Source organism: Podarcis muralis, chromosome 8 (genome assembly GCF_964188315.1).
Source record: "Podarcis muralis chromosome 8, rPodMur119.hap1.1, whole genome shotgun sequence".
In the NCBI taxonomy this organism is placed as follows: domain Eukaryota; kingdom Metazoa; phylum Chordata; class Lepidosauria; order Squamata; family Lacertidae; genus Podarcis; species Podarcis muralis.
The window spans coordinates 39,234,671-39,248,411 of NC_135662.1; the positions used below are offsets into that span (position 1 = coordinate 39,234,671).

The 13,741-nt window shown below is 41.0% G+C and overlaps 1 protein-coding gene across 4 annotated transcripts in view; it reads left to right on the forward strand.

Annotated features, from left to right (window-relative positions):
* Window positions 1–456: 456 nt before the first annotated feature.
* Window positions 457–13,741, forward strand: part of RB1CC1 (RB1 inducible coiled-coil 1) — a 46,256-nt gene continuing 32,971 nt past the window's right edge. For 2 of the 4 annotated variants that reach the window (XM_077933023.1, XM_028736971.2), the window contains exons 1-7: window positions 458–822; window positions 7,124–7,242; window positions 8,237–8,366; window positions 8,942–9,068; window positions 9,156–9,326; window positions 11,428–11,630; window positions 12,577–13,012. In XM_077933023.1, coding sequence (XP_077789149.1) covers window positions 8,296–8,366; window positions 8,942–9,068; window positions 9,156–9,326; window positions 11,428–11,630; window positions 12,577–13,012 — 1,008 coding nt within the window. In that variant the 5' untranslated portion in view covers window positions 458–822; window positions 7,124–7,242; window positions 8,237–8,295. Of the gene's footprint in view, window positions 823–1,064; window positions 1,868–7,123; window positions 7,243–8,236; window positions 8,367–8,941; window positions 9,069–9,155; window positions 9,327–11,427; window positions 11,631–12,576; window positions 13,013–13,741 lie in introns of those variants that run through there. The other 2 variants (XM_077933025.1, XM_077933024.1) reach the window with 2 other exon arrangements.

A 13,741-nucleotide genomic window follows, 5' to 3' on the forward strand; every position in this document is an offset into this window, starting at 1 on the left:
TTTCCTGTCCACAAAATTTCCCCCTCTTTCTTATACCCTTGGTTTCTACATTGGCACTTACAGTCATGGGGGAAAGAAAGGGCATCTTCTTTGAATTTTGTGGTTTTGTGAAGACATAAAAACAATCTCCTTTAGCAGGACTCAAAATTAGATAAATACAACCTCAGGTGGACAACAACACATGACGTTTACGTCGAGTCACCGCCCAGCTACGCTTCTGCTCCTGGTAAAGTCCCCATTTCCTTTCCTTTCCTTCTTTTCTTTGGGGGTGGGGAGGTGAGGAGGGACAATTTCCCTCTTCAAAAACCGACCCTTCCAGCATTTGGAAGGGGAAACTATATGGACCTCCCCTTCTTAGCAGAGGAGGAAGTTTCCGTGCCACTCTATCCCGCGAGTCACCGCCTCTCTCTATGGTTCCTCCTCCTCCCCCCTCCAGGTCCTCCGGCTTGTGCCTTACCCAGCGTGCACCGCGGCGGAAGAGAGTGACGACAATAACAAACAGCGGCGGCGAGGGCTGCGCGTAAAGCGAGCGGGGGGCCCTGCGAAGGAGCGCCCGGAATCCCCGGCTGTGTGGCTTCCCTTCCCCTCGCGCCACCTCCGCGTCTCTCTCCCTCCCTGTTCCTGTCAGGGAGCCCCGCCGCCGCCGCCGCCGCCCCTCCCGCTCTTGTCCTCCGGGCGGCGGCGCCTGAGCTTGCCCTGTAGAGCCGCAGCGAAGGGGAGGAGGAGCTTCCGCGGCCGCCGGTCACCGGCGCGGGATGGTGCGCGGGGCCGCCCAGCTGTTGCTGCCGCTGGTGCCGCGGCTGCTGTTTGGCTCTCCTTCGGGTACGTCGGGAAAAGGGCGCGGTGGGGGAGCGAGGCGGCCGCGGCAGTTGCTGCTGTCGCCGGGGCGACCAAGGCCCGCCTTCCTCCTCCTCCCTTCGGCAGGGGAGGGGCGAGGACCCTCTTTTCGCGACGGGGGGTGGGCGCACCCGCTTGCGAGGGCGGAGCCGCCGCCACCCCCTCAGTCGGGGTGGGGTGGGGGGTTATCTCCGTCCGTGGGCCAAAGAACCTTGAGGTTTGGGGGCTGAGAGAGCTGGGGCTCTCCTCGTCTCCCTCCCCGCCTCTGGCCCGCGGAGCTGGGAAGGGGGACCGGCTCGTCCTGAAGTTAACTCCGAGGGGGGATGACTCAGCCCATCTGCGCTTCTCGCAGCCCCGCCCACAGCACCTTGTTGCGAAAAAGGAGGCAGCGTGCTCCGAGGGGGTGGCTGGGGTGGTTTTGTTTTCTTCTTTCCTCACCCAGGACAGCAGGCTTATTAACTAAAGCTTTCATTCGCACGGATGCTAGCGAAGGATTTCTAGTTTTTTTTTATTTTGCTCCATCTCCTCCACCCCCAACTTTCCCTCCCCCCCTTCCTCTTGCGCTGAAGGCCCTGTGTGAATGCCAAGTCACATTGGGTCTGAATGGTCTTCTAAGTTAGGTAGGCTTGGCCCAAATTGACTGTTTGTGTGGGTGGGTGTCACTGACTGGGTGATATTCACACAAACCAGGCAATTGCCTCTTGGTAGGCTTCGCTTATGTTGTAGGTTTGAGCTTGTTGACAAAATACACATAAGCATGCTGTTACAAGATGAAATGGTTTGGGATAATTAAATGGCAGTTTGGTAGATAAGTATAATAGAACATTGTATTTCATTGACACCATAATGTATTTCATTGACACTGGGTCAGGTGAAAGTAGATTGGTTTAAGTGATATGTAGGTTATGCTGAACATGTTATGAAAAGTTGGTGTGTAGTAAATCACTGTAATCCTTTTTTTTTACCGTGAATACTACAAAAAGTTTATTTTTTCTACTGTGAAGTGAAAGCTATTGGAACATCTGTCAGTGTGAGTAGCATTGCAACTGCTTTTATTTTTAACTTCAGACACTGGCTTTGCAAAATTTGCTGCTATTTCTTTGTGTCCTTAAGTTTTGAAGCTTTGAGGTGCATTGTAGGTCTTTCCCAAATGTAGAATGTGAAGAATAATAGCCTTGCCAATCAGTGTTAACAGCAAGCAGAGCAATCCAACACCCCCCTCCTCTTTATGCTGGGTGGGGGTTGCATTAGGTGGAGGTGTTCCTCTGCCCAGCTCTTAGACCTTCTGCTGAGTGGGTGGCAAGCTGTCTGCTGTTGCTCAGGGGTGTCAGGCCCAGTTATTGTGTCCCCACTTTCCACTGTGTCCACTGAGAGTGGCAGGGCTTCCATTGTGGCAGTGGCTCCACTGCTCTGCAAAACCCCATTGGCAGGAGATGGGAGTTTGGATTGCACTCTTTAAATTTAGTTTTATGAACCTGTGAAGCATAGTGTGGTGTTCACATGAGTGCCAATGATTGGTGTTTCTTTTTGTAAAACTGTTTAGTTGACAAAATATTTATTGGCAGTGTGGACTTAATTTTTTTTTTATTTAGAGAGTAATCATCTTTCCTCCTGTATATAGTATTAGATATTTATTTAAGTTTAAACCTACAGTAGGACTGGGCAATACCTGGTTTTGAGCACCATGATACATCCACCAACTAAACATGGCAATATATTGATATATCATGATGTCTGAAATAAGGATGGAACTATGTAAAGGCAAATAGTCCTACAATGTATTTGGGAAATCAAGAATTTAATGTGAACTGTCGTAAGAAAAGTTCCCTGTCACAGTATTGTCTTAATGTAACATAGAACAGCACATAGCAGTTACATAACCAACTACTGCTAGCAGTTAGTGAATCTTAGGTGTATTAATAGGGCAAGGGCTGCATTCAAGTATCTCTTGGATTTATTTTTTAGGGGAAGGAACTTGCTTGTACCTGTGTGCTTATAGTTTATTGATCAGACATTTTAGTCTAGTGCTGAGGTAGAAAGTATTTAATATGTTGGTATTAAAGTATTCCCATGATACAGGAACACACCAGACAATGATATAGCCTCATGAAATTATGATTTCACAGTTGTGCCATGCTATAGACTCCATTGGCTTCATAGTTTACATTATCTGTACTCATAGAGGGGTATAGGTATCATAGTTGTGAAGTATTTCACCTTAATTTGTGATGTACTTGTTTTTGAACAGCTCCAGTATATCATTATGAGAAGCTAATGCTCCATGTAAGGTGTTTTGTCCTATGTATTCTCTACTGGTTTGATTCTCATTAGGAATCTTCATGGACACCCTATGTGGGTCTCCTTTATGGGGGTCTTATTGAGCAACCCTATATATACTTTCCTAAGAGTAAATCCCAGCACAACACTGACTTCTAAGTAGATGTATAGGATTGCTCTGCTGGTTTAATTTCAGTATGGATGGAGAGATGTTTTCATCCAACATGTATCTGTCTTGATCGATAACTGTTTTGATGATTTTTAAAATAATGGTTATTATCAATGAAATTTCATGAAACTTACATTTTAAAGTTAAAATATGTTTACTGGATGCAGTAGGAGAGTTTGGGATTACATGTAAATGAACTGTTAAAGAATTTAAACTCTGTTGGCATAGGGGAGGGAATAAATTGTATCCATAAATCTTAAGAATCCATGCAAATGTGAATTGTTACTTGACAGAATGCCTTATTTGTATAGTGTGGGTTTGCCAACTTTTTTTGACCACCAGGTGCGTTTGAATTTTAAGAGTTCTGGGGACACTAGTCACCAAATAGCTGCTAGTAATGCAAAATGGCTGCATGGCATAACACTAAATTAGAGAAACAGTGACCCCCAACAACCTTATGTTTACCATGGGAAGTCAGCTATGTCCTGCTGGTCCTGATTGTTGAGATTGTACAATATCAATTTTACACACACACTGATAGTGTTGTTTCCTAATAGAAATGGGAGCATTCCTCAGTACCAGGAAAAATATACAAGGTGGCCACACCATACTGGACATTTTGCCTCATAACTTTCTTTCTAGGAGGGCTAGATACTTACTTTACTTACTTACTTTCTATAGTGAATTAGCATTCCAAACTCTCCTCACAACAGTTTTGCATATAGGCTGTTGTCTGCAAAATACAGGCAAAGATCACAGATGATAATGTTGTGACTTGCTTGAGGTCAGTGAATAAATTCATAGCCTAGTCACAATTTTGAATTTAGTTTCCCAGCTCCAGTCTTATGCATTCACCCATGTCCACCCTGTCTAACAACACTATTTTTTGGAATCTGTGCAGTTTTTTGTGTTCCACACAGCAAAGCAATATTCATAGCACATTTCATATTTTACTGTTGGGGGTAATGAAATTCCTGGCCTCCAGCTCTTAAAAATACATTGGCACCTAGGATTTTTCCAGTTTTCTTTGAGTTTTTCTTGCTTCTGTTAAGACACGCCCTTGGTAAGAATGGTACAGACACTGTTCTGGACCACAACATAATAAGCGAAATGATAGCTTACTTACTGAAACTGCCCAAATGTGGGCTCCGAGAGAGGAGTATGCAGCTGCTTTTCTTCTCCTGATCCTTTTTGCTGCTGTCCTGTGTTGAGCTAAGCCACGGTTTGTTACACTCTCCTTGCTAACCACAAGATGTAACCAATATTTTGTTTTTTGTTTTTATTTCACTTACGAATCACTCCCATAAGGAATCCTTTGAGGACCTTACTGCTTGTTTTCCTTCCTTGTAAAAAAATGTCTCTTCCAGCCATTTTGTCCTTTTACCTGGTTTCAACCTGTAAGAGTACCCCTTGATCTTGCTTCTTGGCTGCTAAGTTTGTTCAGAAGCACTTGAATAGTGTATAAAAAGCTCTGTGGACATTCCAGGTACATAAAATTTAGCTGATCACCCCAGTCTACATACTTGTGACACTCTGAAATAAAAGTGGCAAGTTTGAAGCTCTTTGAAGAAGCCATGCTGACTTGTCTACAACAAGGCTTATGCTATTAGGTGTTTTAATGTCCTAGCTTTAATCATGTTTTCTTCTAATTACTTAGAATGTCACTTAGGCCTACTGGTCTGTAATTTGCTAGATTCCCTTTAAATACTGGCATTAATTACACTGATAGCCTTCTAACCCTCTGATTCTGGTTTTAATAAGTTGCATTCTTTGTGAAATTTTGGCACTTTTCACATTTGAGTTTGTAAAGAAGTCTTGGCTCTGGCATAGACAAACTTGGCCCTCCAGATGTTTTGGGACCACAACTCCCATCATCCCTGACCTCTGGTCCTGTTAGCTAGGGATGATGGGAGTTGTAGTCCCAAAACATCTGGAGGGCCAAGTTTGCCTATGCTTGTCTTGGATGAATGCTACTATATCTTGCTCCAGTGATCTGTTAAACTTCTAATGTGACATTTAGCTTTATAATGAGATTGCTTAGCACCTTTATTTGGCATGGCTCTTTCTTCCTCGAAAGGAGTGGTTTAACTGTGGAACTCTTATCTGCATTTTTTACAGTGAAAACTAGTGGAAACAACACATTTTGTTTCGCTGCAGTCTCCAAACTTCTTACAGTAGTTCTTTCACCCATTTGCTATCCAAGGTTCTTACTGCCTCTTTACTGGTTCCCTGCACTTAATATCTTAACTTAAGTGCTTGTGGGTGTTTTTTTTAATACCCTTGTTTATCTTTTTTGCTTGCTTCAACTTGTATTTGCCACAGTAAGCAGTCTGGTTAATTTACCTCTTTTGAACAGTGCTTCCATTTTTCTAAAAAAGACTCGTTGCAGTTTACGGTGTTCTTGACATTTAGCCACATAGTCTCTTGGATTTGTTACTTTCCTGTCCTTTCTATTTTATGTACTTTTTTATTGGATTTTTATTAAAGTGATTTGAATAACCTCCAAGCTCTCTGGGACGATCTGGGCCTTCGTTATATCTCCAAACCAAGTTACTTTAAACAAATCATCTCCCATTTGGAGGGCTGCCTCTTCTGAAATGAAGTATAACTGTGCTGGACTTGCTAGGCAGTTTTCTGTTCATGTGCATGTTGAATATGATAGAGTTGTAATTGCTCTTCAGAAGAGGTTTGGCAACACATCCTTGATCTGATTCAGGGCACTGCTCAGGATTCAGGCCCCATCTACACTATACATTTAAAACATACTACTTTAAACAGTCCCAAAGAATCCTGGGAAGAGTAGTTTGTTAAGGGTGCTGAGAGTTGCTAGGAGACCCCATTCGCTTCCAAAGCTGCACTTTCAGTGGTTTAACGCTGGGTGCTTCTTCCCAGGGAACTCTGAGAACCAATGGAAATGAGTTGGGTGGAATGTGGTTGAAGGAGAGAGAAACTTGTTTGATTGGATGCAACTCAGCCTCCAAACAACGTTCATGATAAACCCGTGATCTGATTATGTTTGGATGTGCCCTGTTTTTTTTGTTCATCTCAGTATCATCATCAGAACTTTGATCTGGACCAGGTTAGGGCAAGAATATATAGTATTTGTACTGCATTTCAAACGAAGCCTCTCAAAGTATATTGCACTTGTTTTTCTTCCCACAGTGGTTCTGGATAGGATGACAACTAAGGACTATGCTTTGTTCAGTTGTAAATAACAAAGCCTGGTCAATGGTGGTAATTTAGTCTCTCCTCTGGGCAACTAGACAGGGAAGCGTTTGTAAATTACAGAACAGTTGCTTTTTCTCCTTCTCCTTCTTAGAATCATAGAACTGTAGAGTTGGACCCCAAGGGTCATCTAGCCCAACCCCTGCAATGCAGAAATCTTTTGTCCAATGTGGAGCTCAAACCCACAGAGCTGAGATTAAGAGTTGCATGCTCTACTGACTGAACTATCCCACTATACACCAAGTTACTATCATAGATATGTGTGAGCTGGTGGTATTCATGAGTCTGAGTTTTCTGTTTCAGCTTAGATGAAATTGTTGTGTTCATGCTGTACAGAAATAATTTAAATGAGGTTTTTCAGTATTAATCAGTCTCACATTTCTTTTCTCTACAATCACCTAGTTTTCCCCACCTAATGTTTATTGTAAACCTTCTATGGCAATTTTGTTTTTTGTTCTGTTTAGTACAAAGTATACAATTGGCATGAAAAAAGTGCTTTAATAGTAGTTTTTGAAGTGCAGCATTGTCATGAACATTTGAATAGTCATTGTTAACTTGCTTCCTGTTGCACAAATATTCACCCTTCATTCTCTCTCACCCCCCATTACTTTTTAGGTCTTTGATACTCTGTGTTTAATAGAAACTTCATTCTCTTGCCAAAGTCAAATGAGGAAAATAGGTGGTTTTGCAACCCAGCTGTTAAAGACAGTGGAACCTCCATGCAGTGCCTGAAGGTAACTGTTTCATCCCGGAGAGCAAATATTTCAAGTTTAAACTCATAACAAATTATTTGCTACAGTTGTTGTTTTTTTTTTGAGAATTTGTTGCTAAGTGATTGGTGTCATCGTAAACAAATTAAAGTCGCCGGGTTTTGCTCTTTTAATTAATATATTATAATGATTCCTCCTGAACATCCAGGTGTTGAAGTAATTCTAGCAGTTATGTAAACAGTTCCTCTATAGTCTTAAAAATATAGCCTATCTGGGTGCAGAACCTTTGTTGCCAGTGATGGTTGGGGCTAGAGGCAAAAGTGAGTGAAGCAATAAATGTACAGATTACCTTTATACAGTAGGCTAGTAAAGCAGCCTGTTTCCTAGTTCCTTTGCAAAAATTCATGAAAAAGTATGTGTGAAAAATTTGGAATTCTCAGGATGTTACAGAGTGTCAGTCTCCTAGGGTACCACACACATGGGGTTGCATCCAGTGTTAGTCCTCCTCTAGAGAAGACTCATTGAAATGAATGGATGAGACCAGCTTGGGTATGTTAATTTCAGTGGGTCTACTCTGAAATAATGTCACCTGCATGTCCCAGGAGGACGTACAATTATTGGGATCTGAGTTAGTTCTTGTGTTTAGGATTTTCTGGGGGTGAGGGCATGCATGCAAGAGATGGTTTAAAGAGGCAGAATAGACTAGTAATACAGTGATACCCTGTATCATGCTACCATACCTTGGTTACTAATAGCCACGGGGTGGTCACCGACACAGTTGCTTCTGACTTCCCCCAAAATGTTGCAAAGCAAATCAACCCCTGCTAAAGGCTACCACACATACATATGCTGTCATGGAATGATTCTCTTACGTCCTTGAACTGCTGCAGCATCAGTTCATAGCTATATGTTAGGATTTCCTGCTATGAATGTGCCTCAAGTGCTGACACTGAAAACCTTTAAATTGAAAATAATTTTTATGTGTTATTATTAAGCTGATACTTGGGTTTCTTTTCAGCTTTTAAATAATAATCACAGAGTTGAAGCTATAAACTTCCGGATCCTAAAGAAGTCACCATGAAGTTATATGTATTTCTGGTCAACACTGGAACCACCCTTACCTTTGACACAGAACTTGCCGTACAGAAGTAAGTAAATCCTTCTGGTCTTCTTTGAGGAGTCTGTTGCTGGACTGTTCTTAGCAAAGTCATCTCTTGATTCACAGTATATGTTTTGTTTGGGAGTGAGAGTTAAAGCAAAACTGCTTTTAGAATGAACCTGTAGTATTCCAGCTTTTCTGAGACATTTAGAGAATTTAATAAATACTCTCTTATTAATGTGGTTTTTGTGTCATTACATGAACCTTGCCGGAGCTCACCCCCTTCGTCCTTGTTTGAGATCCTTCCTCCTTTGCCAGTCACTCTAAATTAAGAGAGCTTGTGCTGGATATATGGCATGGTCACTGCAGCAGGGCCAACTTACGTTGCCTGTTCTGTCCTTAAACAGTTAGGATGGTTTCTCATATAAAATGCCATTAGTGATGGATTGACAAATGGCAGTTACTCCTAGCCTCTATCATTGTCCTAGTGTAGGAAGTAACAGTTTAATAACTGAACTTTGGCATTATCTATATTAAGTCTTTAACATTTAGAGTACTCTGTAAATGTATAATTCTTAAAGATCTGTGGAAGATACTGAAACTTTTTTTTGTCATTTTAATCAGTGTGGCAGACCTTAAACAAGCTATCCAAACTAAATACAAGATCGCTATTCAACATCAAGTATTGGTTGTCAATGGAGGAGAGTGTATGGCAGCTGACAGGAAAGTCTGTAGTTATAGTGCTGGAACGGTAAATATTCACTTCTCTTTCCATTATTTCATTTTTTTAAAAAAAGTCTGGAAGGAGAAGAAAGTAATACTTATTATCTTAACACAGGATACAAACCCAATTTTTCTCTTCAACAAAGAAATGATCTTGTGTGAACGTCCTCCAGCTATTCCAAAAACAACATTTTCAGCAGAAAATGAGATGGAATTAAAAGTGGAAGAATCTCTTATGATGCCTGCAGTTTTTCACACGGTAGCTTCACGGACACAGCTTGCTGTGGTAAGCAATTTCAGACCCTTTAACAATTGGGCTGTGTTAAAGCATTGAGCACTCAGTAAACTCTCTCAAATTGAAGCTAGCTGGACATGTTGCTGCTTTCATGGTACAAAGTTTTACTTTTGGTACTCTTCTTTTTCATTTTGTGGGGATGGAATAGTAACTTTTGGATTTTGACATGCTGGATTAATCCAGGAGTCTGTAAACAAGTTTTGAAATGTCCTCTGTTTGTAGGAGGTTAGAAGTAATGATAAAGAGGGCTGGTATGGTATGGCAGGGTGAACTGGTGTGGCATGAAACAGAAATGTGTGATTCCATAGACTGTTTTAGAAATTTTAATCTTGGTAAATGCCCAGAAAACATTGCATTTGCACCTACCTTTAGTTAGTACCATTTTCTCTTGAGTATTTTTCAAAATTACATTTTCTTTGAATGGAAGACCACCAACAAGTTTGCAATAAAAGTGGTATTTCTGATGCAAATACACTTTATACTATTTATGGAAGTGCAAATAGATATGTGTGTTGCATGAAAACTACATGGGTTTTCATAACTTTCTGTAAAATGCTTTGAGACTTTTTTTAAAGTTGGCATATAAATCTTATGGAATAAATATGATTACAATTAGGTATTTTAGATGGTTTGTTAAGAACAGATTTCATTTTGCCTTGATTGGGTGGATAAATCCTTTGATACTGTGGGATCCAGTACATTCCAAAAGTGCACCAAAAAGTGGTCAGCCAGATGTTTCAAAGAAGCTTAACAAGTAGCATGTGATGGACAAGAGTGATTTGATAGCTCAGTTTCTGCAGAAGATTCCAGGTTAAATGTGTGGCATCTTCTGTTAAAAGATCAGCTAGCAGGAGGTTGGGAAAACTCTTTCTGAAATCCTGGGCAGCCTCTCCCAGTCAAAGTAACTACTGGGTTAGATGGACAAATATTCTGGTGGAGCTTCCTATGCTCCTTCATAGCCACATCATGTTTCTCCCTAACAGCTAGTAATCAAAGGTATGCTACCTCTGAACAAAGCAATTTGTCCTGCCAGCATTTATTTAACCCTAGCATTCATGATATTCTGTGACAATGAATTTCATAAACTTCATTTACTATAGGAAAATGTACTTCTTCTTGCTAGTTTGTCCTGAGCCTGCTGCTGGTCACCTTTATTCAGTGACCCTGAGCTCTTTGAAAAGAGAATAATTTATCATATTTAATGAAGTTAGTTGGTTTATGCCAACTAGCTTCATTAAAAAATTTATGCCACCGACATTAGGAAAAATATATAGCAATCAACAGCATGATGTGAATAAAATTTCATTCGTAAAACAAATACAAAATATATTACAGGCCAGTATATCTGACTAATACATCAACATCGGTGGATCACCCCTTGGACAGAAGTGAATAGATTTTGACAGGTGCCGAAATACCAACGTAATAGGTGCCTATCTGATGTTCGCTGGAAGTGCATTCTAAGGGACAGGTGCTTACCCAGAACTAACATCATAGCAGGAGTCAAACTTCATTTATTGACCCTCATCCAGCTCACTTCAGCACCACCACACCTGATTCACATGCTATGGAAAAGTAGTACTGGGTGTTGTTGATGTACTGATGAGGGCCAATCAGAGAGAATCTTGGAGTTTTACACAGTCTGGAAGTAGGTAGGAAGTGCTTATTGGCACTTAGCAAGGACTTGGGAATATCTAAAAAAGCTGGAGGAGATTTTTCTCTTGCTCCTGCATATTAACAAAACATGCAGCGCCTATGTGTTGGCTGGCTTTGGAAACTGCACAGCATATCACCTTGTTAGTTAAAAAAGGCAGACGAGTGATCTGCAGGGGGTGAGGCATTTGAGCCTGTGTTGTTCTGAGCCTTCCAGGACAACTACCCTCACTCAGATTCCTTTTGCAGGGCCTTCTACTGCACATCTTATCTTTGCACCAGTGAATCATTTTCCTCCTAAGGAATATCTAATAAATGCTTTTAGTGTTTCATATATCTTAACTTGAAAATGTCAGAATTTTTTGCATCATGTTTTGCAACAAGTTGATATGTATGTCTAGAGCGCTAACACGTTAATGTTTATGTTGTTTTTGCGCAGGAAATGTATGAGATTGCCAAGAAACTTTGTTCCTTCTGTGAAGGCCTAGTCCATGACGAACATCTTCAGCACCAAGGCTGGGCTGCCATAATGGCAAATTTGGAAGATTGCACATATTCTTACCAAAAGCTGCTTTTCAAGTTTGAAAATGCATATTCAAGTTACCTGCAGTCCATAGATGATATTAAGCTGAAACTTACACAGTAGGTTTGCCATTAGACTCCTCAATAAAAAGCTACCTCTGCATAGTCGCTTTACTGAAAACTAAGGTTTTATGGGGTTTTTTTTACATTTACAGTAAATTAAATTTAATCCAGTTCCAGTGTCTTTGCACTAATTGAAATAATAAACAGTGCTAATGGTATTATTTATAGAGGTTTAATTTTGGAGTTAAGGCTATAAACCCAAACTTAAATCTCACCGAATTCTTACTTTTGAGTAGATATGTACTGGGATTGCACTGTAAAAAAAAGGTAAGTTTTCCTAACCTTTTTTTCTTCAACACTGCAATGCAAGACTGTGACTGGCTCAAGGACACACAGGGAGCTTCACAGTTAAGGAGGAGTCCAACACTCGAACCATCACACTACACTGGCTCATCTGAAACCGCTTGCTAAATAGTGTTGCACATGCATACGTAAAAGTTTTAGCTCTAGTAAAAAATAATCCTATTCAGGAATTCAGGAATTGAATCCATGGAGTACCCACAGGGTTGTATGTGCCTTCCCTGCTGCCCTTCCCTGCTGCCCTTTCTGAAAGGGGCTTGTAAGCACATTCAGCTGATCCCAGTTACAGAGGGTTCTCAGTCACATGGGAGACTGTACCCACATTCAGCTGGAGGCAGTTACAGTTCCCCATCAGACGTTCCTTCATAATGTTGGATGGTTGAGTGGAGAGAGCAGGGTCACTGCAAACCCCTCCATGGATACAATTAATGAACATCCGAATAAGGCTCAAGTCACAGTCCAATTCAGAATAGGTTTGAATATTTAAATTTATAAGGAAGCATTTCTTAATTGGAAAAAATTGAAGACTTGAGTATTAAATTGTATTGAGGACACCTTTGAGAGCATATTTTTAAATTATGTTTGCCACTATACTTCAGTTTCTTTGTACTTAATAGATTTTTGTGTGTGTTCTTTTCTCAAGCTTAGGGGCTGCTGTTTCGATAATGGCCAAGATTCCACTCTTGGAAAGCTTAACCAGACACAGTTACCGGGAATGTTTAGAACGACTAGATTCTTCTGCTGAACGTGGTGGGACAGAAAGTGAAGACACTGAGAATGAGAAGTCAGCTGAAGTGGCACTTTCTCCTGACATGCTTAAAATGAACAAACAATCGCTGTTAGCATCATTTTGCAAATCGGTAGAGCACGCAATCCCAGATGGCACACCCTCCGAAAAAGTGGATGAAAACAGCCAAGCCAGTCAAAATCCTTCTGTTCAGGACAGTGATGCTTCAGTGGAACTTAAGGAGACTGACCTGCCTTCTTTCAATGTCTCACTTTTAGACTGGATAAATGTTCAAGATAGACCTAATGATGTTGAATCCTTGGTCAGAAAATGTTTTGATTCCATGAGCAGAGTAAGTTAATGCCTCAAATAATGCCATTGGGTTCTCTTCTAATATTTTGCGTTCTGGCTTTCCAGCTTGCTACAAGTTTAAGCATTCTTCATAGGAATATGGTGAGATGTTCTTACCAGGAGTTCTGAATCAGATTTTAATAATAGTTGTACAATCCTCTTTCTTACTCCTACATTGCATGATGATCTTGCTGTGGTTTGTGGTTGTGGTTTGAGCAAGGCTCCCACTGTTCATGAACAGATATTGTTTTCACATGGTCACTCCCTGTGGGAATTGTGATGAACAAATATCCTTTTCCTTTCTTGTATCAGCAGCCAGTCATCTTCTGAGAGGCTAGGTGTGGCCACTTGCTGCTATTGTCATTGTTAGAAAATGGGTCCACTTCAGAATTGACTAAGTTGTCACAATATGCCCATGATGTTAACTCTGAAATATATTTTAAGACTCTCTTATGGGAAAAGAGGCTCTCCCATTGTTAGCATTTCTTTTTTAAAAAAGTATCATGGGGTCAGAATAGAAACTTGTGGGATACCTTAGGCATTAAGCAAGTGTCCCCAGGACTACCTTCTGAAATCTTCCATCTAGGAGGGACTGGAGCCACTGCAAAATGGTCCCACTCCATCTAGCAGTCCATAAGCACTTTGTAAGTGATGGTATCTGAAACTTCTAAGAGGTCTGCTAGAACCAACAGGGATGGTACTCTCTCTATTTAGTTCCCAGCAAAGATCA